The following is a 23,871-nucleotide window of genomic DNA, read 5'->3' as shown; positions in this document are numbered from 1 at the left end:
GTGGGAGTATTGGCAAGGGATTCAGCTGATTTATGACATTTTCATTTCAGAAAAGCTAATGTATATCAACAATTTTGATTTCTTGTCAGAGACCATACTTCAGTGTTCCAGTGTTTATGCATGTGGAAACAGCATGGGTATCACATGATTAATATTCAGGTAATCATAATGTATGCATCTAGGCATAAATGTCATGAAGGGAATGATTACGACCCATGTTGGGGACCCGAAGTTGAAACCTGGAGGCTTATGGCTGTGGACACTAGTGGCCACCCTGCTTTTCTACCTGTGGCAAAAATGTTTAAATTACTGTGGTGAAAAATCCAACCACGCAACAGTATAACTGAAAAAATAAAACACTGGGTAAAAATGCTGGCTGAGCAATTAAGTAATCAAAAGAAATACAAATGCAATTTGCAATTCCGATTAAAAAAAAAATCCAGATAAAAATTATGATTCTCAGAAGAAGTGGCACCGAAAGAAAAAAGATGAAGCAGACTATTACCCAGTCTCAGGTAAAAGCGAAATCGCAGTTACCATGTGGCTCGTGTGAATCTGACAGCGCACTCGAGCCAAACAGGAAGAGCGTGTGCAATGGAGAGTCATACTGGGATATCGTCACACTTCTGTGGCTGTAAGAATGGCGTAAACAGTTTACAAGAGCAGTGTCACTGTAAAATTCCATGAAATCACAAGAAATATGCAGGGTTACACCATCGGTGGTGAGAGTGAAGTGGCGCAAATGAATATTCATTCAGGATTAGTGTGGAGGAACGGCCTGCGTTTTTGACGCTATGATGACACAAAGGACCGTCTGGCACAAAGGGAACAAAGAATTCTCAAAACACAGATCCCAACATTGTACTGTGCCTGGAGCAGGTAGCAACTTACACAAATCATAAATTAACACAAAGGCAAAATGTCTTACATTATTTTTGCTTTCTTTCTGCAGAGCGCAGAAGCAGAAGGTTATTGTGGGGATTTTTCATGACGAGCATTCCAAAGGAATTATTTTTTCACAAGTGCACATCCAAAGAGGCATATAATGATGGACTGACTGACAGGAAGATGAATAGACACTTACGCTAAGCGCTGCCATGTGTTGCCACACTAAATCTCAGTGAAGCCACCCAATCCATCCCTGGACATGAGCTTTTCCCAGGGGGGGATAAGCCATGGATTGGTACATTCCACTCTGTGCTGAAGGCAGCCTTAATCAAACCGTGTTGACTTAATATCTCCCCGTCGGTGGCTCCTTTCATTGTGCCTGTGCGACGAAGAGCGAGAAAGCGGGGAGTGGGGTTGTAGACGACTTGCGGAGCCTATTGTGCGAAGGGGCTCTCGTCGGCTCCAAGCCACGCCCACTCCACCCCAGCCTCACGCCATTGGCCGAGCTGCCGAGTCCCAGCAACAGCTTGTGCCGCCGCCTCCCCTCTGTGTCTCCACAAAGGACTCACCACTGAATGGAGCGAATCAAGCACAAGCCACAGAGATAGTAGGAGGCTCTCTGCCGATCCCCATCAGCGGATGAACCGAGCACCTTCTCGCTTATGAGGTACAGGAGTGGCGGCACTCTTCAATGAAGCGGCGTTAACAAGTCATTTGCCTTGTTTATGTGTGGAATAGCCGGCTCTAAGAAATTACAGCTCCTAGTGCTCATTTCTTTATCTTTGGACCCTTGTCAGATGATAGAGGTGTCTTTCCTTGACCAACTACTTTGGGAGTGAAGAAGATCAGCAGAGCTGACCCAAAGTTGGACCCCCGGATCCTGTGTCCTAGAGGGGATTGTGGAGCAGAGTGCAGCCAGTGGGTACCGTCTGTGTGGGGTACAGGAACAGAAGGAACATTTCTCCCCTGCGCTGTGCCGTGAAAGTCCGCCAAGACGCCGCGCGCCGTGCTCCGTGTGAAGAATGCCCAGGCGAGGCTGGCCAAGGCGGCGCCCGAGCCGGCGCCCACGCCGGGGCTCTACATGGAACGCTCGCAGAGCCGCATCAGCCTGTCAGCCTCCTTTGAAGCCCTGGCCATTTATTTCCCCTGCATGAACTCTTTTGATGAGGATGATGTTGGTAAGCATGGATCCCTTCCACCACCCCTCGTCGTGCCGATGCTTTGCTGTCTGTACGCTGGAAATGGGACTGCCTTAGGATGGATGGGAGGGGGTTCTTCTCTAGCAACTTGGTGCTATCTTCTGCAGACCAGTTTTCTCATCAGATTAATTTCCCTGCGGAATATAGCAGCATGTTGTTGCAGAATGCAAACAAAATAAGACATGTATCGAGAAAGAGTTATTCATAGGGCCATAAGCGTGTGAAGAAGAGCCGGAAACGGTCGGTACGCAAAGGCATTGTGGACCTTTGGGGTTTAATAAGGGTCTAGGGGTCTTGTTGCAAAATGAACAACGTTGCAGCCTGTTGTCTGCTTCCATCTCCATGGGGTTGTTGGCACGGGGGGGCAGAACCAGGGGAAAATCATCTCATCCTGACACGTAGCGCACAGCTGTGGCAAGAAGCTTTTAGAGAGGTTAAAAGGTATGCAATTGCTATTCATCTCTCATTTCCTCAGCTCCCCAGATTAGTCTTCCGTCTCTTTGATTTCGCAAGATGAAATGCCGTTCTATGGCGGTCACAGCCCCCAACTGTATTTCTGCTCCACAGAGGTAGATGTGAAAGACAGGCAGCCGGTGAGACTGTAGCCTCAAAGAGCCGGAGCGGGTTGTGTCTTGTCAACGCTCGCTGGCGGCGCTGCCGTTTTAATTCACACGGCTACGAGCTGTAAACTGCTTCGGGATTTGAGAAAAATGATTTATCCTCTACAATCCCATTAGTGGGAGGCAGATGCAGAGCCGCTGTCCAGTTATTACTGCTCACACAACACACACACATACACCCAGACAAAAGCATGCAGAGACCCATACGGACATACAGAGACGTAGAGACACACACGCGCGTCATGAGGCTGTAATCCAGTTCCTCCGTCTCTGACCCACATTGGTGTTTATGTGGACACTCTGAAGAACGGCAGCATTTGTGTTTTTCTAGGGCGGAAATATTTTGCTAACACACCTTTACTAGTTGACTTTTGCGTGCAGGTAAGACGCGTTGATCGGCATGGTAACAGCTCAGCATCTCTGGCCATCAGCACTGCGAAGGCCTTTGGAGCACAACACCTTGTCACAGGTTGACAGGTCTATACTCAGATAAACCCACCCTGTCTTATGCATGGAAACAGAAAAATTTAGTGGGTTTAATGTGCTTGTTGCCTGTTAGTATTGGAGGCTTGAGCTTCACAAGTGGATTTTTTTCCCTATGAGTGCATCATTTCAAGCAATATCTCAGGAACCACTTTTGTATGTAAACCTGACCCTTAAAAGCCTAGTAAAGTCAGCAAACGAGCAGCTATAATCCAGAGAAGAGATTGTCAAAATCAGACATTCAATACAATTAGACAGTCGCCAAAATTCCTTTAGAAAATATGAAGTACTCTTCAGTTTACTCGTGTCTTTTCTTGAGTATCTTTACATTTCTGTACCACCACTAAATGAACACAAAACAGTATAATCTCATTTCACAAACTATTAATATTATCTTTGACCACAGTAAAGAAAAGTAAATAATTCAGAACATGACTATTCCAGGCAATCTGCCATGTATAGTGGATTATGATTATTACTAATAATTGTGGCTTTCTGCTTTGGCCACTGTTCAGGTATTGGCACGCTTAAAAAATGTTCCTTGAAGTGTTCGTATGGGCTTCATGACTTACAAGAAGTTGTATTTATGTACTGCTCAGTTTTATTTACCTGCAAGTATTTTGAATGGAGTTATTACTCACAATGCAGAGAACGTCTTGGTTGCCAGTCACATGTTTCCAAAGGAAATTTTGAAATCAGTCAGATACTGCAGCACAACAAACATGAAAAGGAAATGGAGCATTTCTAATGTCAATCAATGGGAACGCTGCTGCAGGAACATTTTGAACCTCTAAAGAGGGTGGCAAAAATAGGAATTGTGTTCTTTCGGGAGTGTGCTTGAGAGATGACCCAGAAAAAGCATCAAATTTTCATTCTTCACAGAGAAAGCACTGTGCTGCCTGGAAAAAAAAAAACCACATCTTAGAAACGGAAGGGCTTAAATCTAATTCTCATTGAATAGATTCTCCAATGCTTTGATGCTGTAATGGCCCCACCTTACACCTGATCCCTGAAGCCCCCCCTTCTTGAATTCTAATGTAATGTAAAAATGTGGTGCTATCTGCCACTCTTACATATTAAAGTTGTGAAATCTGCTCCGTGTTCAATTCTCAAAAAAAACATTTAAATTCACGACACGCATGGCATCGCATATAAACCCGTGTGTATAGCTTGTGATCTTTGAAGTTTACTTTGATTGCACAAAAAACATTTATATGTGCAGAGCTAAACGGTTTTCTCTCCGTGATCGTTGAATGTGAGATGACAACACGTAATATGCACTGACACGAAGACAAAATTGAGCTTAGGAAAAACAACAATCACAATAAAAAATAAATGAGCAGGGCTTTGGAGGTAATGCAGAGAACAAAATATTAATTCCCAAGTAGGCTCATTCATAAACGAAGTGAGGGCCGAACACTGAATTGCAGAAAGAGCGCTCTTATCCTCACTCAGCACGTCGGCCAGATAGAGAGGGAGGAACGGGCCGATCTGGCAGGACAGCAGTCAGATGGTGTGCCTGCATGAGACTGCGAAGGTGACGTACGGACTGCGCTCTTTTTTTTTTGGAGACATGCAGAATGAACCATCTGAAGGTCTTCTCAAGCCATCTACTTTTAGCCGTTTGGAATCAGAACCCGTCTGTTCCTAATTTTTAATAGAATCAGTGTCGAGAAGTCAGCGCATACAATGCCTCGGTACTATTCTAGGAATTAATAGCAAACACTTAAAAAAGGTGGCATTTTTCACCCTGTAATGTACGGCCAATCAGTGTCGTTTACTTCTGCATACTGAAGATATCACAAGGGTTCATCGTGCCACTTTTGAATTCCTCTATCCAATGCTAACCAGATTTCATCCATAATTGAAATTATAAAACAATTTTTCTTAAGATGAACTGCTTAGTGGATTGCTGCTTCAATGGCTTTGAATATCTTTCCATCTGAAATGACAAAATATGCAATTACATCAGTAAGGTTATTAAGATTGCAGTTCACGTCATTGTAAGTCTGGATGAAACTGTTAAGTAAGCAACAAGAAAGAAAAAAATAAAAAAGAAAAACAAAGTCAGACCAAAAAAAGAGAGAAAAAGGTATAAAAACTGTTGACAGGCTGTAAACAAAGCCACTGTGTTGCTAGTTTGCAAAGACCAAAGTGCTGTTTAGAATCAGGTGTCCAATTCTGAAAAAAGAATAATGAAATGGTGCTCTGAATCATTTGTAAGTAATGGAATCAATGACCCTACGGCAGCTATTTTTCATTTTGCCCCAGTTGTCTTGTGCTTATTCCAGGGTTTCTTCTATAATTAAACAGCCACTGTGAGTTACCACAGCAAAAGAACTTAGTGGCATACCCTAATTTAATGTGTTACATAACTGTGTTCATAGGCACTGCTTACATTATTGTTCTGATGGTTAACAACACTCTAGACTAGGAATCCAATAACTTGCATTCAAATGTTGTTGGGGCTCATAGTGGCTCAGAGGTGATAGTGCAATCTATGGAGGTGTGGATGTGGCTTGGAACCATGAGGAGCCACTTTACATGGCCAGCTGAGCGAGTCATTTTTTGGCATGACTGGCTCAGCAGGTAACGTGGTGGTTTGGGATCTAGATGTATAACATGAAGGCTACCCCTGGGGATGCCTTGCTGTAACACCTCAGCGCAAGTTGCTTAAAGCCAATTACGCTTTTAAAATATGCTGCTGAGAAAATGTGTAAAAAGCTAGGTCATTTCCAAAAGAAAAAAAAAGTAAAATCTTAATAAAATCCTTCCTGGGAAATCTATATTAATGTGCATGTTATTTGATGCCAGCAACACTGGAATTTGAGTCTATTGCTGAAAGTCTCAGAACTTCCTATGCCTATTAACACTCCCACGTTCTAGAGCTGAGCTGATGTCCCTTTGAGATTATTCTGAGAAATACCAGAATCAAGAGGAACAATATCAGCCCTATGACATTATGCCCATTTATTTGTAATCTCAGTTGCATCAAACAACCATGAATCAAGAGGAAAGCAAAGATGTTGCGGCGACTGCAGTGGATAACCGAATTTCCCCCTAAATGTACAAAATCCTTCAAAAACCATTTCCATTTATTGCCTATAATTTTCATTCCCTTCCAGATAAAATGAAATGGTTATACTTTATTTTACAGTAACATGTACCTGGTAAAATTACAATGTATTACAATTGCATTGTTACTCAGTAATACTTCATTAATTCCAACATATTTTGGTGAATTCTTTGCATGTTATAATTTTATACATGGGCAATTTATGATTTTGAAACCTTTGATTTATCCATAAATTAGAATAAACGTTTTTTGAAGCTATGGAATTGTGGGAACTGTGTGAAGAGTGGTACAATACCTTTAAGTCAAATGCTCTCAGTGTAACAAGATGTTGCTACTGTATTGAATGAGCATTTGTGGTTTACAAATCACATGAAATGGGATCAAGGGCTCTCCTGAAGTTCCACTTTTCAGAAAAATCTCTGAAACCTCTAATTGAAAACATCGATGACCTGATGAGAGGAATGTTTAACGGAATTGTGCAGACCGTTCACAGTACTGTCCCATGGGTGAAAATACCAACTGATGCCGCCCAATCTGAAGGAGATGCAACAACAGGCTCTCAAAATTTCCTGCTTTTGAGAAACCTAAATTTATGCAGGAGAAATGTTGTAAAAATAGATGTTTGATTTATTTAACTATCTGGAAAGCATCTGTGTTATTAGCACTGTGGTTTGCAAATGTTGATAGCAATAACAATAATAATGATAGGAAAAGACCAGTAACTGATGTGGTATGATAGCGCAAAGACAATCCAGAGCAGGTCAGTGCGAGGTCAGACTTATATTACAGTTATTTCAAACTGATTAACTCTGTCAAACCTCATACAGATTCTCCAGGTTTAGTATAAAGTTTTGCAAGTTAAATATGTACCTTAAATATTTCTGACACGTCACAGGCATACGTTGTTTTTTTAAAAATCTATTTGGAGTACATGCTTTTAAAAACAGAGATGTTCCAAAGCCTTCTTTAGTGACGTCTGGTATACACTAGTAATTCTTCTCTAAGGGCAGCACAACTCCTCAAAACCACAGATCACAGATGCCGGTTCCACACTTCATCCATTAAGATAAACATTTCCAGAGGCCTATAACTGTGTGGTGGGTGGGATGCCAAGACAGATCAATGAGAATAAACCTACAGAGACAAAGTCTAATTCATAGGCTTGTCAATTTTACTATCAGAAATGAATGCTGTTACACCTTTTTAATTAAAAGGAGAAATCACCAGCTGTATAATTGGATAAACTTATAAGGTAAATCAGATAAAAAATTAGGTAAGCAACAATATAGTAACATGAGCAAAAAATTCCTTTGTTTAACATTTATGAGCATCCGTAACCTGAACAAAGGACCATATTTCATGCTGTCCATGGCATGTTAATGTGCTGCACAGTGCATTATTTCACAGATCGCTCTTCAAAAAAACTCCCGATTCTAGAGGGGAGAACTGGCCTTGGGCTATATTTTGACTTGTTTGTGTGTATGTCTCATTTTACAAGAAAGACTCAGCCTCACCAATAAGGTGCTGGCACCGCCAATTCATCAAATGGTTAATTTGTAATGGACACAGGAATGATTAACGAAGCACAACATCACAGATCAGTCAACGTCAAGTTGTGCTCGGAAAAAGGACTGTGATACTATAGAGCGATAAAACCCACGGTAATTGATATATAGCTTACAGCAACAGCAACTCCTATTAAAACAAACAATTCTAATTGTGTTATCTATTAATAGCTCACTAATCAGCTAATACTAGCATTTCACTGCAGTGCATTAAAGGTTATAATATTATCATATTGTATAAGAAATGCACAATAGGACAGCTGGTAGCGTAGTGGTTAGAACAACTGCCTTTGGACCCAAAGGTCACAGCTTTGAGCCTCACCTCTGACTCTAGTACCCTTGAGCAAGGTACTTACCCTGAATTGCTCCAGTAAAATTACTCAGCTGTGTAAATGGGTAAATAATTATAACCTTAACATTGTAAGTTGCTTTGGAGAAAAGCATCAGCTAAATGAGTTAATATAACATATTTAAGAAATGTATGTAACATATACTATATAATCTTGATTAATCAATAAATAGCCAATGCTGCTTTTCAAAAGATTTTCTTCTGTGCTTCGGTATTTGTCCTGCATTTTATTTTTTGATCTGACTCAACAAAAAGTTTTCTGTTTGCATTTCATTAACCTTAATGTTGGCAGTTTTGGCAACTCTGTGTGTATGAGATTAATTAAAAAGAAGAAATGTAGCATATAAGGTTTTCAGAAATAGCCCTAATTACCACATGGCTTTATGTATCTGATTTCTGGCTGTCATTTTGATTAATGAATTCGGCCAACATTAATGAATGTGCTTAGTGCAATTTTATCTGTACTCTCGGGAGCTCTTAATGAGACCTATTTCATGTGACACAAGATTCACATTTAGTTTAGCAAACTGGTTCAATGCGTCATGAATATAACAAAATAAGGTCACACTTTACTTTAATTGGCTCTTATATCTAGGTAATTGGTTTGTAAAATCACCAAGGACATACATCATCAACGTATGTCCACTTGGTTTTATAGACATGATTGTACTGCATTAGTTTGCAAGTTCTGTAATTGCTCAGGACTGTATGTTATTAACTCAAACCACAGTCCCAACCTATGTTATATCAAGATCCAGTGCCATGCTTGTCAGCAAAAAAGCTATTACGATTGCATTCCTCAATGTTATTCTACAATATTTATAATGAAAAAATAAAGTACAAAATAACTACAAAGTCAAATTGCTTTAGAAAGCACTTACAAGCAATTATGGAGAGTAATTACACAGGTATAAAAGGCATATAATAAAAACCTGCTGCTTGCCAAGTCCCACCTCCCACACTTTGTAACCTCAGAAAGCAAAGAGCAGACTTAGTGTTTGCTCATTTTCTTTCTTGTAAATTTTTATAATGGTACAAAATTACTAAATTAAAATCAAAATATAATGAGCATAATCAAAATTGAGCAAAGAGCAGGTATAATGACCCTTAAGCAAACACATCTGCAAAGTTTATTCATTTTATTGAAAAAAATCAGGATTATTCACAAAATTGTCATACTCTTTTGTGCCATAGTGCAATGATACTCTATGAATTATTTCAAAAGGCATTGATGAAAGGTTTGCAATAGCCGTAGGCTACATTTTTAAAAAGAACCCTGTGAACCGTGAGTGTGACCATGATCTGTACTGTGCATACATTTTTAGAAGGTCCACATCAAGAGACTCAGAAATGTCGAAGGCAATGAGAGCACTTAACTTTGGGATCAGTATCCCATGGCAACAAAAGGCCCTTTTCAGCATTCACCACACTGCCTTTTAACTATTTTATTTTCAAAATTAATAATAGAAATTCTTCTGTGTGCCATTTTAGACAACACTCTTCAACTTGTACTGTAGTAACAAGCATTTTTGGCCTTTGCTCAGTCATAATGATCGCACTATTTGCTGTATTTATTTTTTCGAAATTCTGGAACACATTATGAGCTACTGCTTTAGCTAAAAATCTTTTGAACTTCTTCAGCACAATTGCTGCCTCCCAGAGTCTAGACAGATTCGGGATTAAGCACTGTGAAAATTTTACTCCTGCTGTTTGTGAAAAAGGTAGCAGTTTGAATTCAGAAAAAAAAATAGGGCAGAATGGAAAACTGACTATGTTTCAATGCACTGGATATGCACTGGAATGATTGTGCAGGAATTATATTGACCATGAAAATAAACATACTGTTGCAATTGATTCACACTGGTAAAACCACAAGACAGTGATCTCACATTTGATCATTTAGATTGACATTTCTCTCTAAAGAGAATTGCAGTGATTTACTCAGTGTTACAGCAGGATTATTTTCACTGTAGAAATTTAGGACAAATGTCTTGCTCAAAAATACTACAGTAGGAGATAGAGTTTGAACCTGAGCATTCCGAGTCCAAGGATGGCAACACAATTCGCTACACTATCTGCTGCCCCTGTATCTACAAAACATGCTTTGCACCAGGTTGGAAATGTTTTTTTAGTGGAATTATGCTCAATTCCTTCTGCAGAATCTGTAAGAGTGTGTGCTGCTGAACTTGTCTCTGCATCCAAGATGACACATGACATCCAAGCTTATCTCACAAATGTTTAATGATCCAACTGGGGCAGCCACAGCAGAGTGTCAGTCTCTCATCTTCCAAAAAAGAAAAAAAAAAAAACCTGTCATTAGCAAAACAGAAGAAGTGTTCTAACTTTGGATATAAAGACGGAACGACTGTTCAACTCTATGCATACAAAATGCCTGTAGATCACATCAAGGGTTATTCTTCCTTGATTATTACAGTGTTTAACATTCTACATATCCAGTCACCTCCTATACGACAAAATACACTTGATGACCTACAGCAGCCCATCTGTATGACTCATGAGTTGATGTCGAGCTTGTGTCATAGTCACAGTCTGCTTTTTCAGTTATAACAGGATTAGTTACACACGATGAGCTTATAAAACTGATTCAGATTGCTGGAGTTAATCATGTTTCTTATTTCAGAGCTCCTTTTAGGAAAAAAATCTTCCTTTTTACATGTAAAACTGCAAAGTCTTAACCTTATTCAGTACTTGACCCCCTGTCTTTGCTTTGCATACATACAGATGCAGAGGGGCGGAGGCTGAAAGGTACCATCCAGCGGAGTACGGAGACCGGGCTAGCTGTGGAGATGCCCAGCCGCACGGTTCGGCAGGCCAGCCACGAGTCCATCGAGGACAGCATGAACAGCTATGGCTCCGAGGGAAAGTGAGTGCCCCATCCAGTCCGAATGGAGCTTGCTCAGTGCTGCAGCTGGCATGATTTACCAACGTGTTGCTTGCTCGGCAATTCTCCTCCAGAGGAACCAAAAATTCCCTTCGTACCTGGTTGATCGAGAATTTCTTACTTCAAAAGAGCTGGAGTTTAATGGTGGTCTGGTTTATCAGAAGTTTGACAACCATGCTAAAAAACCCATGCGTGTTCTAAATTCGGAGTTATCACTAACAAAGCTTGAATTTGGTATTTACTTCAGTAGAGGAAACCCCTAAGCACAGGTCATGGTCCCCAAAATGAACTGTCAGAAAAATACACCTGCATTGAACAAATGCACTAACCTGCGTAATTCTGACATCAGCATGGAATTTTTCAGCTGTGGCATTTTCAATCCTGATCTCATGGGAAAATGATAACTATATTCATTTCGTTCTGATGAAGCATAAATAATTCTTAAAAATATGCTGTATTCAGTGGTCACAGGCTCTGAAAACACATGAAAAATATAGAAACACCTCACAATTACTCCTATATCACTCTTGCTTATGGCCTTGAATAAATACCAAGGGCTGCTGTCAGATATGAATCACCTTGTACATTCAAACAGCACTATGATCCATATCTTGAAAAGGCAGTTCATCAAAACATGGTCAATCCATCAAATTTGGCTCCAGGCTCCTGACATGAAACCCACATCTACCTTATTTATTTCACCTGAAAAAATAGAAGTCTGTTAAAACAATCTGGGCAGGTCATAAACCTCTGTTCTGCACATAATGAAATTATAAATAAATAATAATATTTACTTCTACAAAAAGTTGAATTTCTCTTGTTATTTATTGGAAAATTTTAAGGAAATCATTGTTGATTATCTTTGTTTTCAACAACATAGGTCATCTGATGTTTTTGCTTTCGTTTAAAACAAATGCATAACTCTTGCCTGACTTTTAGATGCTAGGCATTATGATTTCATAGCCATCTAGTACCACCATCCCATTATGAAATTAGCATCACTAGGACCCAAGAAAGAACTGGATGTAAAATATGGTTCTCCCGCATGGATGCATGCACGCACAAACACACACACACACACACACACACACACACACACACACACAACACATTCACTTCTACTTGCAATCCAAGGGTAGTTCAGGGAGATCCATTCACCCAAAAAAACATGTGCTTTGTGTGAGAAAACTGAAAGACCCAGAGGGAAGCCATGTGAACACTAATATTACATGCTAGTACTGCGTTCAATCCGTACAAATCATGAACTGTAAGGCCACAACAGGACAAGCTGTGCCGCTCTACTGGCTCATGGCTCTCTAGTTGTCAAGTGATTCTCTAGGGCCTCATGATATTACATAAAGAGAGTTATTTTCCAGAGCTGTGTATGTGTCTGCCTATCATTTTGCTTTATATATTATATTTAAAGACATGAGGGGGACTTTTCAAAGACCTATAGCTGAATTTGGCATGAAAACCAAAAAACAAGTCAACTGGCATTCAGCTGGAGAAGTATTTCATTCAGGTGACTTCAGAGCACATCATGATGATTTACAAATGTAGTCAAATTTTTAAGTACTCTTGCGGCAAAAAAGTTCTTAAATAAAGAATTTGGGTAACAATTTTGGCCAAGAAGTGAGCCGACATGTCTTCCCAGCTCTTCTGCAGCAGTTTGCTGAGATTTATGACACTGGTGGATTGCTTTGCTTTCTCCCTTCTTTCCAGTTCCTCCCAGACAAGTATTGCCCACTCAGACTTATGTCTGGAGCTGTATTCTGAAACACAAGACCTTATTAGAGACAGCATAAACATGTTCAGTCATTATCATCTTTTGGGCTTGGTCTTTCAATGTAATTGATTTGTAATGCACCATAATTAGATCATGTTAATCCATACTGGTTATAGACAGGTTTGTAGTGTCAAAGATTAATAGCATTGCATAGGTCTATGGAGAAAACTGATAGATATCTGAGAGCGGAGAAGGAGCAGGCATAGATTTTTCAATTGGATATTTGATGTATTGTTGTAATACATAATCGTGTGCATGTTAAATCTGTAGCGTTCAATGAGACGTCATGATGATGTCTCTAAAATAAGCAGCAATGTCTTTTATAAATGACAGTACTGTTATCTTTTGCATATTTGTTAAGAAATAATACACTTTTCCGCAAAAACCGAAGCTACTCATTTATAGCTAACCCTCTGCGACTTAAGGACATAATCTGTTTTCTGATGGTTTCTGTTTTTCATCATTCTGAACAATTACGACGATAAACTACTCAACATGATGCACAACATCAGCTACACAGCATGATAAGGCCTTTACTGAAATATTATTTAAACAAATAGCTTTAGGTTATCTTGGTGCTGTACATGACAACAAATGAGAATATTTACAAAGTAAACTCAGATATAGTATTCCACAGTCAGTATCATGCTAATTTAACCATGAAAATGAAGACATTTTTTCAAGCAGCTTTCCACATTAGAAACATTTAATGTCATAGTCATACATTACACAAACCATAAAGCGTAAAAACATCCACTCTGCTCATTGGGAGTGTTATGTTTTACGATTAGGGTTGCTATGTGGTACGCCAGTTCCTGGGCTCTGAGTTTGAATGTAACTTGAAATCCAGCTCAGTCTCTCTTGTTTGCATGTTCTCTCTGTGTCTGCATGGGTTTCCTTCCATAGTTCAAAGGCATGTTTTTTTATATATATTGGTGACTCTAAAATTGACCACAGGTCATATAGATAGATAGATAGATAGATAGATAGATAGATAGATAGATAGATAGATGCTTTTCTCTAAAGCAACTTCCAACGAACTCTACGTAGTGTTATGAGCCCACACACCTTATTCACCAAAGCGACTTACACTGCTAGATATGGTCGCTCATCCATATATCAGTGGAACACATTCTTTCTGTCATTCACACACTATGGGGGAACCTGAACAACATGTCTTCAGACTGAGTGGGGATGAAACTCACACCCTCTTGCACCACCCAGGCGCTGTAAGACAGCAGTGCTACTTGCTGTGCCACCATGCTGGCTTCATGGTGCTTCATGCTAAACAAGTGTCTCTTGTTTGGTTCATGCTCTGAGAGCGACCTGTCGAACTGGACAGTGGGGGACGCCAAGCCAATTAGTGTTTTGCAGCTCTCAGAAAAAGAATGCAGGTGGAGACCAAGACACAAAGGATGTATTATTTTTTAATGATCCTGGCTCTTACTGAAAGGTACTGGACATTGTGTCTGCTGCATGTGGAACCCATTTCCATGCTCTTAATATTAATATATTGACTTTTTGGTTACAATATAAAAAAGAATATGCACCGTCTTTCTGTTATAAAGGTATTGACTGACTGTGTGTTAAAGTGTAAGGAGGGAGAAACGATGCTGGTCTGATGTACTTTTTGGTGTGCTCATTAAACCTCGAGTGGGACAGACTCCAAATGGACAGTTTTTGCACTTTTTAGGGCAATATCCAAAAGAGAGATCAAACTAGTGTGTTAGGGAGAAGAAACCACATCTCTCTGGAGGAGCTGCCTGCCAAAATGTGAGGCAGCTAGTTTTGGCTGTCCCAGTAGTGCTAAAATATAGATCAGCAAAAAAACAGAGAAAAATCGGGGTCAAAACTTAACACAGGCTGAAAACTAAATTAATTATTTGCCTTCGACACCTCTACAAAACTCAGTGAGAAAATGTGAGGTATAAATGAACAGACAAGAAGGCAAACGAAAATTGGGGGGGGGCTCTGAAAAGAGGTTAATGGAAGTCTTTCTGTGTGTGTGTGTGTGTGTGTGTGTGTGTGTGTGTGTGTGTTTGTATGCATTGTACATGTATCTGTATTCTGTCTTTACGAGCAAGCTTACAAAACAAACTGTATCCAGGAAAAATTTTTGAAGGACTTAGAAAAAGAGCACCCAGGCATCTACAGTCAAAAAAAGGAACAGCAAATCTTTGACCTTCTGCTCTTCTTCCTGACTGCTTAGATAAAGTAATGTAATTGTTCCTCCAGGTGATGCCCTGTGACAAATGTCAGTCATTAAACCAAAAAACATTGTAGGCCAGTGATGCCTCAAGGGAAGAATCTTTGTCGTCATGGGGAGGACGGGCTGTGTCTGCCCTGTGACTGACCCTGCAGATGCTGGTGTGGCCTTGTGTTCTGAAACAGGCAACATACACATGGTGCAGATGAGCATTTACTGAAAGCCAGGTCCACTGTAGGGGGGCAGCATAAAAATATGAGGGACCTGAAAGAGGCAGTAGGTGGCGTAGTGGCTGGAGCTGCTGCTTTGCAGTGTTGTACTTACATCTATTCATTTAGCTAACGCGTTTCCCCGATGAGACGTGCAATGTTAAGCAACTTGCAATTATTTACCCCATTTATACCGCTGTATACTTTCTTCCTGGAAAAATTCAGAGTTCATGCCTTGCTTTAGGGTACTGCATCTGGAGGTATGATTCAAACTTGTAGCCGTTGGGTCCAAAGATGGTGACTCTAACTGCTATACTACCAGCTGCCCCCTCTTTTAAGAGCCAGGTTCAAATCCCACCTCCTGCTGCAATACACCTCATTGTGGTATATAATATATTATACTCATCATAAACTGCTCCAGTAAGTTACCCACCTGTATAAACTGGAAAATCATGGTAAGTAGTTTAACATAGGAAGTTGCTTTGGAGAAAGACACAAGCTAAATAAACATATGTAAATGAATTGCTTAATGAATCTTTGGAAAATTTATTTTTTTATGAAGCTAACTAGGCCCTCTTTTAAAATACTGTCTCACCAGCTGCTTAATTCTATTTTAAGTTCTATTTACAATTAACAAAATAATTTCCAAATGTTCCCCGTATGGGGGGTGCAGTGGTGCAGTAGTGCAGTGGGTTGGAGTGGGTCCTGCTCTCCGGTGGGTCTGGGGTTCAAGTCCTGCTGGGGGGCGCCTTGTGGCGGACTGGCGTCCCGTCCTGGGTGTGTCCCCTCCTCCTCCGGCCTTATGCCCTGTGTTGCCAGGTTAGGCTCTGGCTCCTCATGACCCCATATGGGACAAGTGGTTCAGACAGTGTGTGTGTTCCCTGTACTTTCTTGAATTACATTTGCAATAATACAATTTATGTTTCACTGATATGGTAAAACTATGGGTTTGAACAAGTTCTTTAAAAATAATTCACCGCTCCATGCTGTATGTAAGGTGCTCCTTGATGGATTGTGTGCATTTTTAGAATTCAGAAATGCTTTGTGGAGTATTGCTTGTGTCATTGTCCATGTTCCCGGGTGGAACCTTCTGTTACCAAATGATGACATGCGAGTCCTGGAAAAGTACAAAGTGCTGAAGGGAGGATTTTGCGCTGCGTCGTGGCTAGAAATCCTTCCGGCTCCACAGAGGATATGAAATAAAAAGCACACAAAGCTGTATGTACAACTGAGTTGCAACGAAATATACAGGAGTAAATATTGTTGAAGTAATAAGATTTTTACTGTGTGATTATCCTGGAGTGTCTCAAGATTAGGCAACTGAAAACATTGTATTGATTTAAAATGTGAAAAATTAATGTGTAATTTATTTTACAGTAATTTTTAACTGTAATTTACTATTTATTACAGTTTGACAGATTTCTTTTGATGTAAAACCATCTTGTGGTATGAAGTGATTCCAACCTACTTTGTATTTTCCCTCTAGATTTTAGGATCCATAGTAATAGGAAAATAAAGTACATCACAGAACATTCCAGCTGTTCAAATGCAGATATATGAGTTACAATATCAACTTCTTTAAATAATATTATAGCAAAAAGTAAGGAATGCATCTTCCATCAATGTTACATCACTGAGCACTGTAAAGTACTGCATATTTAAATGTAAAAGTAATATAAGTAATACTAGTAGTATAAATTGTATAGTAAGAAATAACTAGGGCTGAAACTATGGGTTTAATCCCATTTTACTTAAGTCCTGTACTCACATATAGCCTGTTTTTAATGAAAATGTGAGCCATTCAACTATTTAATACAGAATGGAGCTAACAGATATTTATTTGGGTTTTATCAGAGTCCATTACGGCAAACATCACTGAGGCTTGAATTCTCATAATATAGAATATTTAAAAAAACAATGTAAAATTTTCATGTTACTATTATTATTATTATTATTATGTCAATTTTCTTTTTCCCATAAAAAAAGAAATTAAATATGCTAACATCTATACTGTCACTCAGAAACCATGAAAAATACACTGAAAATATCTTTATATACCCTCATTATCAGCTGTGCAGACAGTAAATCCACACATATTCCCTTCATTAACTATGTGCTTCAGTTAGCTTTTACTTTCTGTGCATTCTGTTTTTTCTAAGTGCGGTAATCTTTTAGTTCCATCGCTGCCAAAAATCAGACTCCCATTAATTCCCTTAATTCTGCCCATGGGGCAGTTATTTATGTGCTCCTCCTGCCTGGCCCCCAGCCAGAGGAACACTTAATGCACTTTTATCTGAGACGGCTCTCGGACATGGCCCGCAAAACTGCAACCTCAGGTCTGCAAAGCCTTGGTCAGATGATTAAGATTGTACCACCACCACCACTGAAAAAAAATAATTATATTGCGTTTCATCAGGATAACTGGATTTCTTTCTTACTGTTTCTAATGAAAGAATTTACCGGCGTTATTTCAGAAACACAACAACAATGTTGTTATCGGTATTATTACGTGTACTGGTGATGGGTTTTTGATATATTTCTGCTTTTTAAATTTCTAAGTCAAAAGATGTGTTAGAAATGGGGACAGCTGGTAATGTAGTGGTTAGAGCTGTTGCCTTTGGATCCACAGGTCACAGGTGTGATCTCCAGCTGTAGTACCCGTAGGCAAGGTACTTACCCTGAAATTGCTCTAGTAAAATTGCCCGGCTGTATAAATGGGTACATAATTGTAGGTGGATTAACATTGTAAGTTGCTTTGAAGAAAAGTGTCAGGTAAATAAATAACTGTAAAAATCTAGTGTAAATTCTCAGTTTTCAGTTATAATACAGTTGAACAAAATTATGACAAAATATTTTTATTTGAACAGAAGAAAATTAATGGTGCTATGACAAATATTCTCCTACCTTATGCTTTATGTCTCCCTTGTCTCTCTCTCTAGCCTGAACTACAGTGGCGTGTGTTTAGCTTCAGACACTCAGTTCAGCGACTTCCTGGATGGAATGGGTCCAGCCCAGTTTGTGGGCCGCCAGACCCTGGCAACAACATCCATGGGTGAGAGCTCTCCTCCTGGCTAGCCAAGACTGCTGTGGACCCATATTATAACTACCATAAAGTCCTATTTGCATGACACACACTCTTAGTTTCCTTCCCATCGTTGGTGAGGAATAAAAGAGCCCATTCAAGCTTCTGTTTCTCAACCAGGTGATGTGGAAATTGGTCTAATGGAGAGGAACGGGCAACTGGAGGTGGAGATCATCCAGGCCAGAGGACTCACCCTGAAGCCAGGATCCAAAGGTCCCCCAGGTAGGAAACCTCCCAGTCCTCAGCCCTCTAATGTTATTTTTCTGAAAGTACAGGAAATGTCAAGTTCAGTCCTTTACCCAGCAATAATTTATGAGGAAACTGAGGAAGCACACAAGGGCTATATAAATTTTTAATAATTAATAGACGCATAATACAGTAGGTAAGTCCAATAACAAACTTACAATTCACTAATGATGAATTATGGAAATGATTTGCAAGAACTTTATTTAACGGCATATACATATCCTATGTGAAAATACATGTAGTTTCCCAGTTTAGAAAATGAATGATATGTAAATAATAAAGAAAATGTTCCATTTTAAACTACAATTACAATGAATAACAATGGACATTAAATTAAGCTATTTAATTCAGACTTTAAAAATCTTTCAGGAATTGTTTGTAGATGTAAAATAATAAAAGATAAAGATAAATTTGCTGATTGTCTGAATCCTGGGGCAGTCAATGGATCTAAAAGATTTCTTACAGAGGGCAGTTCTTATTTCTAGTGATTTACAGGGCATCAAACCAATGCTTACCTCAATTAATTATATTTTCAGCTGCTTACATAAAAGTTTATCTACTTGAAAATGGTGCCTGTGTTGCCAAAAAGAAGACAAAGTCTGTGAGAAAATCCCTGGATCCGCTTTACAACCAGGTGCTGTGTTTCACCGAGAGTCCTCAGGGCAAAGTTGTACAGGTAGGCAAATTAAATATTTTTTTTTTACATTTACATTTATTCATTTAGCGGACTCCTTTCTCCAAAGCGAACTTACATCTCAGAGACAAATACAACGAGTGCATCATTGTATTTCAACCACGTCATTGTGTTGTACATCAGCAGAAGGAGAGATTTGGATGCAGACACGTGATTGTAGAGTGCAGTCAATTTGTCACAATATCCATCATATGAACCAGTATGCGTTACACCAGTAGCTGTATAAAGGTTTACAGATGAAATATCTTTGGGGAAAATATCTTGAAATATTTTAAATATCTTTGGAAAAAAACTAGTTTTATTAATGGAAGGAATAGCTAAGCAAATATCTTTCCAGAAACGTTCGACTTTTTTCAGCAGCCTGTGAGTAATTTCAAGAATAATTCGGAGCCTTGTCACTGAATAATTAGATCGTGCACATCCCTCCTCACCATTCTGCTCAGACACGGTCCAGCTTCTGAGGCACTTGGCAGAGCAACAAGGAAACACATATTTGGCTCTTGCGGGCATTTTGGAAAAAACAGAACACTGGACATTGACGTGAAATCTCTTTTTCAGTGGAGGAAAATCAGCCTACTTTATTAAAACAAGCAGAAAATCTCACAATCGCTTTTCTGCCCCACTGAGTGCTTGAAATGAAAGAAAAGCTGAACTAAACCAATATTTGCAAAAAATGTTTAGAAAATCACAGAACTACTGTACTTGCTCAGTCAAAAAGCAGACATACAGAGAATATAAGCAGAGCTTATTATAAGGCCAAGATTGAACAAGCCGGCTCTTCTGGTGAAGAGTCAAAGATGCAGCTTATATTTGGTATCAAAGTAATTTCTGTTTATTTGTTTGGACAGCTACAACGTATCCTTCCACCTGCTCCATTTGATAATAGATTAGGCTAAAAATCATCATAGCAACATTGCGTGTCATTCTCAATATACAATGCAACCAGACACATTTATTGGCTGTTAACTGCTCCGTCTTACTGCTTAATAAGAAAAAAACCCAAGGCTGCACTGGAGCACTGAATGAAAGAGGTTTTGCGTCCCACAGGTGATCGTGTGGGGTAACTACGGACGCATGGATCGCAAGTGCTTCATGGGCATGGCTCGCATCCTGCTGGAGGAGCTGGATTTGTCGAGCATGGTCATCGGCTGGTACAAGCTGTTCCCAACCTCCTCCATGGTGGACCCCACGATGGCGCCGCTGATCCGCCACTCGTCCCAGCTGTCCCTCGAAAGCACGGTGGGACCGTGCTGTGACCGCTCCTAATGGTGCTCGCGAACACACCGAGCTGGTTTTTTCTACCCGTTTCTCCGTGTGCCCCAGAGGCCCCCGGGACTGCAGAGTGCGGCACGCCTGACCGCCGCGCCCGGCAGCGAAGCCCCACGAGGCACCACGGCGCCTCCAGAAACACACCTCCACGCAGCGCGAGGGCTCCTTCTCAAGGCCCGCTCTTTGAACGGTGGAACTGTGGCAAAAGTGATTCATATTCTTCACCTGAACTTTCGATATTTTTTCCAAAGCCCCTGGGTGCAATCTCTAGTATCTCCTTGTCTTATACCTCACAGTGTCATCCGGTGAAGGATCAATCTGCCAGACAGGTTACGATTCATTAGACTGCCTGTGGGGTCTCGGACCTGAGATGTTTCTGCCACACAGTTGGGCAAGTGCAATACGAGAGCAACCGCTAGCGTTAAATAAAATAAGCAAACAAAGACGCAAAAAGACTAAGTATTTACGTCACTCAAAGGGGATGAATTATTTGCCATTTTATGGTTTGCCATAACTGAAAGTATGATATGACGAAAAGGGGCTGCATTGCTGGAGTTGCACATTAATTCTGTTGATTTACCTACAACACAGAGAACACAAAGAAGTACCGCGAATGTTTGTCTTTGAAGCTTGGCTCGCTCATCTTTTTTTTTTCTTTTTTTTTTTTATTGTTATCTCATTTTTCAACTGTGCCAACTTACCAGCAAGTGTCTTTATTTAGTGGCTTGTGCCATTGATCTGTGAGTAGGTAAAGCAGAGGTTACTTTGGGATGAAAAAATCAGATGGCAGCTTGCAAAAAATAAGTATCAATTAGAATTAAGTACTTTTATAAATACTTTAATTCCTTTTTCCACCCTTTCAGGGTTTGGCAATTTATTAGACTGGTAAAAACACTAAAGGTAGAAATTAAAAACTATTTTAAATTTAACCTAAAGAAACTTGAAAAATTAAAAAGGATGAAAGTCTGTGGAGGTTTTGCTTACTGTTAAGTGGCTTTTTGGAGGGCAGTTTGCCATTAAGGTTTTTTAAATTATTTATAATCTGGAGTGAGCCAAAGTCTCTTGTTATATTCATTTTTCATTCAAGGTGATTAGTACGGGCACATAAAATTTGCAGAACTTTGGTAGCACAGTGAGACTGTAGCATTAGTGTTGGCATGAGTGAATATATAGCATAAAAACAAAAAAATACATTAAATCTTAAGAGTTACTGAGGAAAAATTCTTGAGTTAAAAAAATAAAAATAAACAAATATATATACATATAGACATGTGTGGAAAGTGGAGCAACGATGTAGCAGATAATTTAATTCCTAAATCATAGATGCAGAACTGTGAGCCGTACTGACAAAATAATGAAAGGACAATGTGTTTTATAATTCCTGCAAAAAAATAAGTATGAAACATAGCCAATTAAAAAACTGGAATAACAAACCAGTTGACTGAAAACACCAAGAGCTATAAGAGTACGGTGGACTGACACAAATATCATTCTGTTGTGCAAAAAACATGTGGGCTCATTCTTGCTTGTCACACCGCAAACATTAAGTATATATTCAATACTGTTGCATCAACTTACAAAAGTCACACATTTCCCACAGCATTTTCTGCAGATACACTATGTTCTTCCATATTCAGACTTACTGAAAACGTGACTGTCGTAGTTTCTTAATGATATAATTCTAGTGTTTATTACATGTGCTTTATCCACCAAATCAGTCTTTCATAGTTAGATGAAAGGTACCATTGTCAAGGTCTGTTTAAAAAATATATATTTCTCACCTTTGTTGGCAGAGTGAATTGAAAATTTATTGAGAGAAAATAAAAAGCAAGCAGAATTTTATACAGAACTGATAAAATATCTGTTTGAAAAAAAAAGCTACATTTTCTTTATGAAGCAATAACAAGCAGTACTCTCCTAAAAACTAAAGAGGTCTTAGGGTTACAGCCCTGGGACAGAAGGAAACTAAAAAAATATATGAGAAAAGAATTTTCACTTTGGCAAAAATAATACACTTTTTCAGGGCGCATTTATAACAATATTGGCCTGGCGATAAATATAGAATTGTATTGGTGTACTTTCTGTTTATTTCTGGGTGGGAAATTAGAGTTACGACTAAATGAATTCATACATGCAAGGCATAGTTTCAAAATTTTACTTCTGTGATTGCAACATCATTAATTATCAGGATGCGCCAATGATCCCGTAACAATAATTGATGCATTGTTGCCTGGAAATGAATTAAATGTGTTGTAAAATGTTTTAATGAACATTGAAAAGTTCTTTGTAGTTTGCCTGCTCACCTTTAGTTTTTTATTTAGAAAAATCTATATAAAAAAAAAAAATATTCTGGATTGTTCTGTAACACTTGATCCATAGTTAAAGTTTTTTTTTTTTAAATTAATTAATCAAACCACAAATAGAAGTATACTGGAAATGTGCAGCAAAAGTAATTATCATTAAGATTTTGGGCTTCATGAGTCCAACTAATTAACATAACTTGGTTGTTGTTAACAGTTTCTGAGAGAAACTGAATTCTGAATAAAAATTCCTTCGTTAAAATGAAACTGGGTTTGACACTGATACATTTTGAAGTTTGTTATAGACAAACTGTTACATCCCTAATATGGTGTGTTCAGTGTGAAAGAAGATGTTTGCTGGATATATTTTTTGGACTCAGGGCAAATATCTGCTCAGTATGAATAAAATATAACAGAAATAAGAAGGATGTGTCAGTGCTGAATTCTACTTTACAGTATAGTTAAATTTGTTATACTGCCACATTCCAGATTTTTAAGCATCCCAAAATACCAGAATTTGTTCCAAATGTCCCATACAAAACTTTACACTCACAGTTAAGGAGTATTAAACATTTTCTTAGTGTGTCTTATTGTTAGGAATACAATTTATGGTACTAGTTGGTTTCATAGAATTAAAAAAAAAACAAGGGAATAATTATGCGTGAATTATTGTGATTATAGTATTTCTGTTTCACAACAAAAAAAGTAGTGACAATAATGATAATACGTGTAGAGCTGTTGAAATACACAGAAGAAAAAAATGCGTGAACATTTTTAAAAGGTAATTTAACCCTTTTCATACGGTCAAATTAAATGGGTTCGTTAATGACTACCTATAGATGTTTCAAGTAATTTTATTTCAGTTAAGTAAACAATATGCCACTTTTTAAATTCACTTTTCCTTTCAATATCCATCACTTTCCTTTAATTATCAACGATCAATATCAACAATTAAATGTATTGTTACACTGAAACTGAGGTAGTCCAAGTCCAAAAG

The 23,871-nt window shown here is 38.9% G+C and overlaps 1 protein-coding gene across 1 annotated transcript; it reads left to right on the top strand.

The window, feature by feature from the left end:
* Positions 1-1,448: 1,448 nt before the first annotated feature.
* rims4 (regulating synaptic membrane exocytosis 4) lies at positions 1,449-22,869 on the top strand. The gene is made up of 7 exons (XM_018742241.2): positions 1,449-1,555; positions 1,686-2,066; positions 10,923-11,064; positions 18,223-18,335; positions 18,486-18,587; positions 19,148-19,287; positions 20,353-22,869. Exons 2-7 carry the CDS (start codon positions 1,970-1,972, stop codon positions 20,569-20,571), a joined length of 813 nt encoding a protein of 270 aa, XP_018597757.1. The 5' UTR covers positions 1,449-1,555; positions 1,686-1,969; the 3' UTR covers positions 20,572-22,869.
* The last annotated feature ends 1,002 nt before the right edge of the window (positions 22,870-23,871 follow it).

The sequence above is a fragment of the Scleropages formosus genome, chromosome 22 (assembly GCF_900964775.1).
Source record: "Scleropages formosus chromosome 22, fSclFor1.1, whole genome shotgun sequence".
Taxonomy (NCBI): domain Eukaryota; kingdom Metazoa; phylum Chordata; class Actinopteri; order Osteoglossiformes; family Osteoglossidae; genus Scleropages; species Scleropages formosus.
The sequence above is the reverse complement of the archived record's forward strand: the minus strand, read 5'-3'. Positions and strand labels throughout refer to the sequence as shown.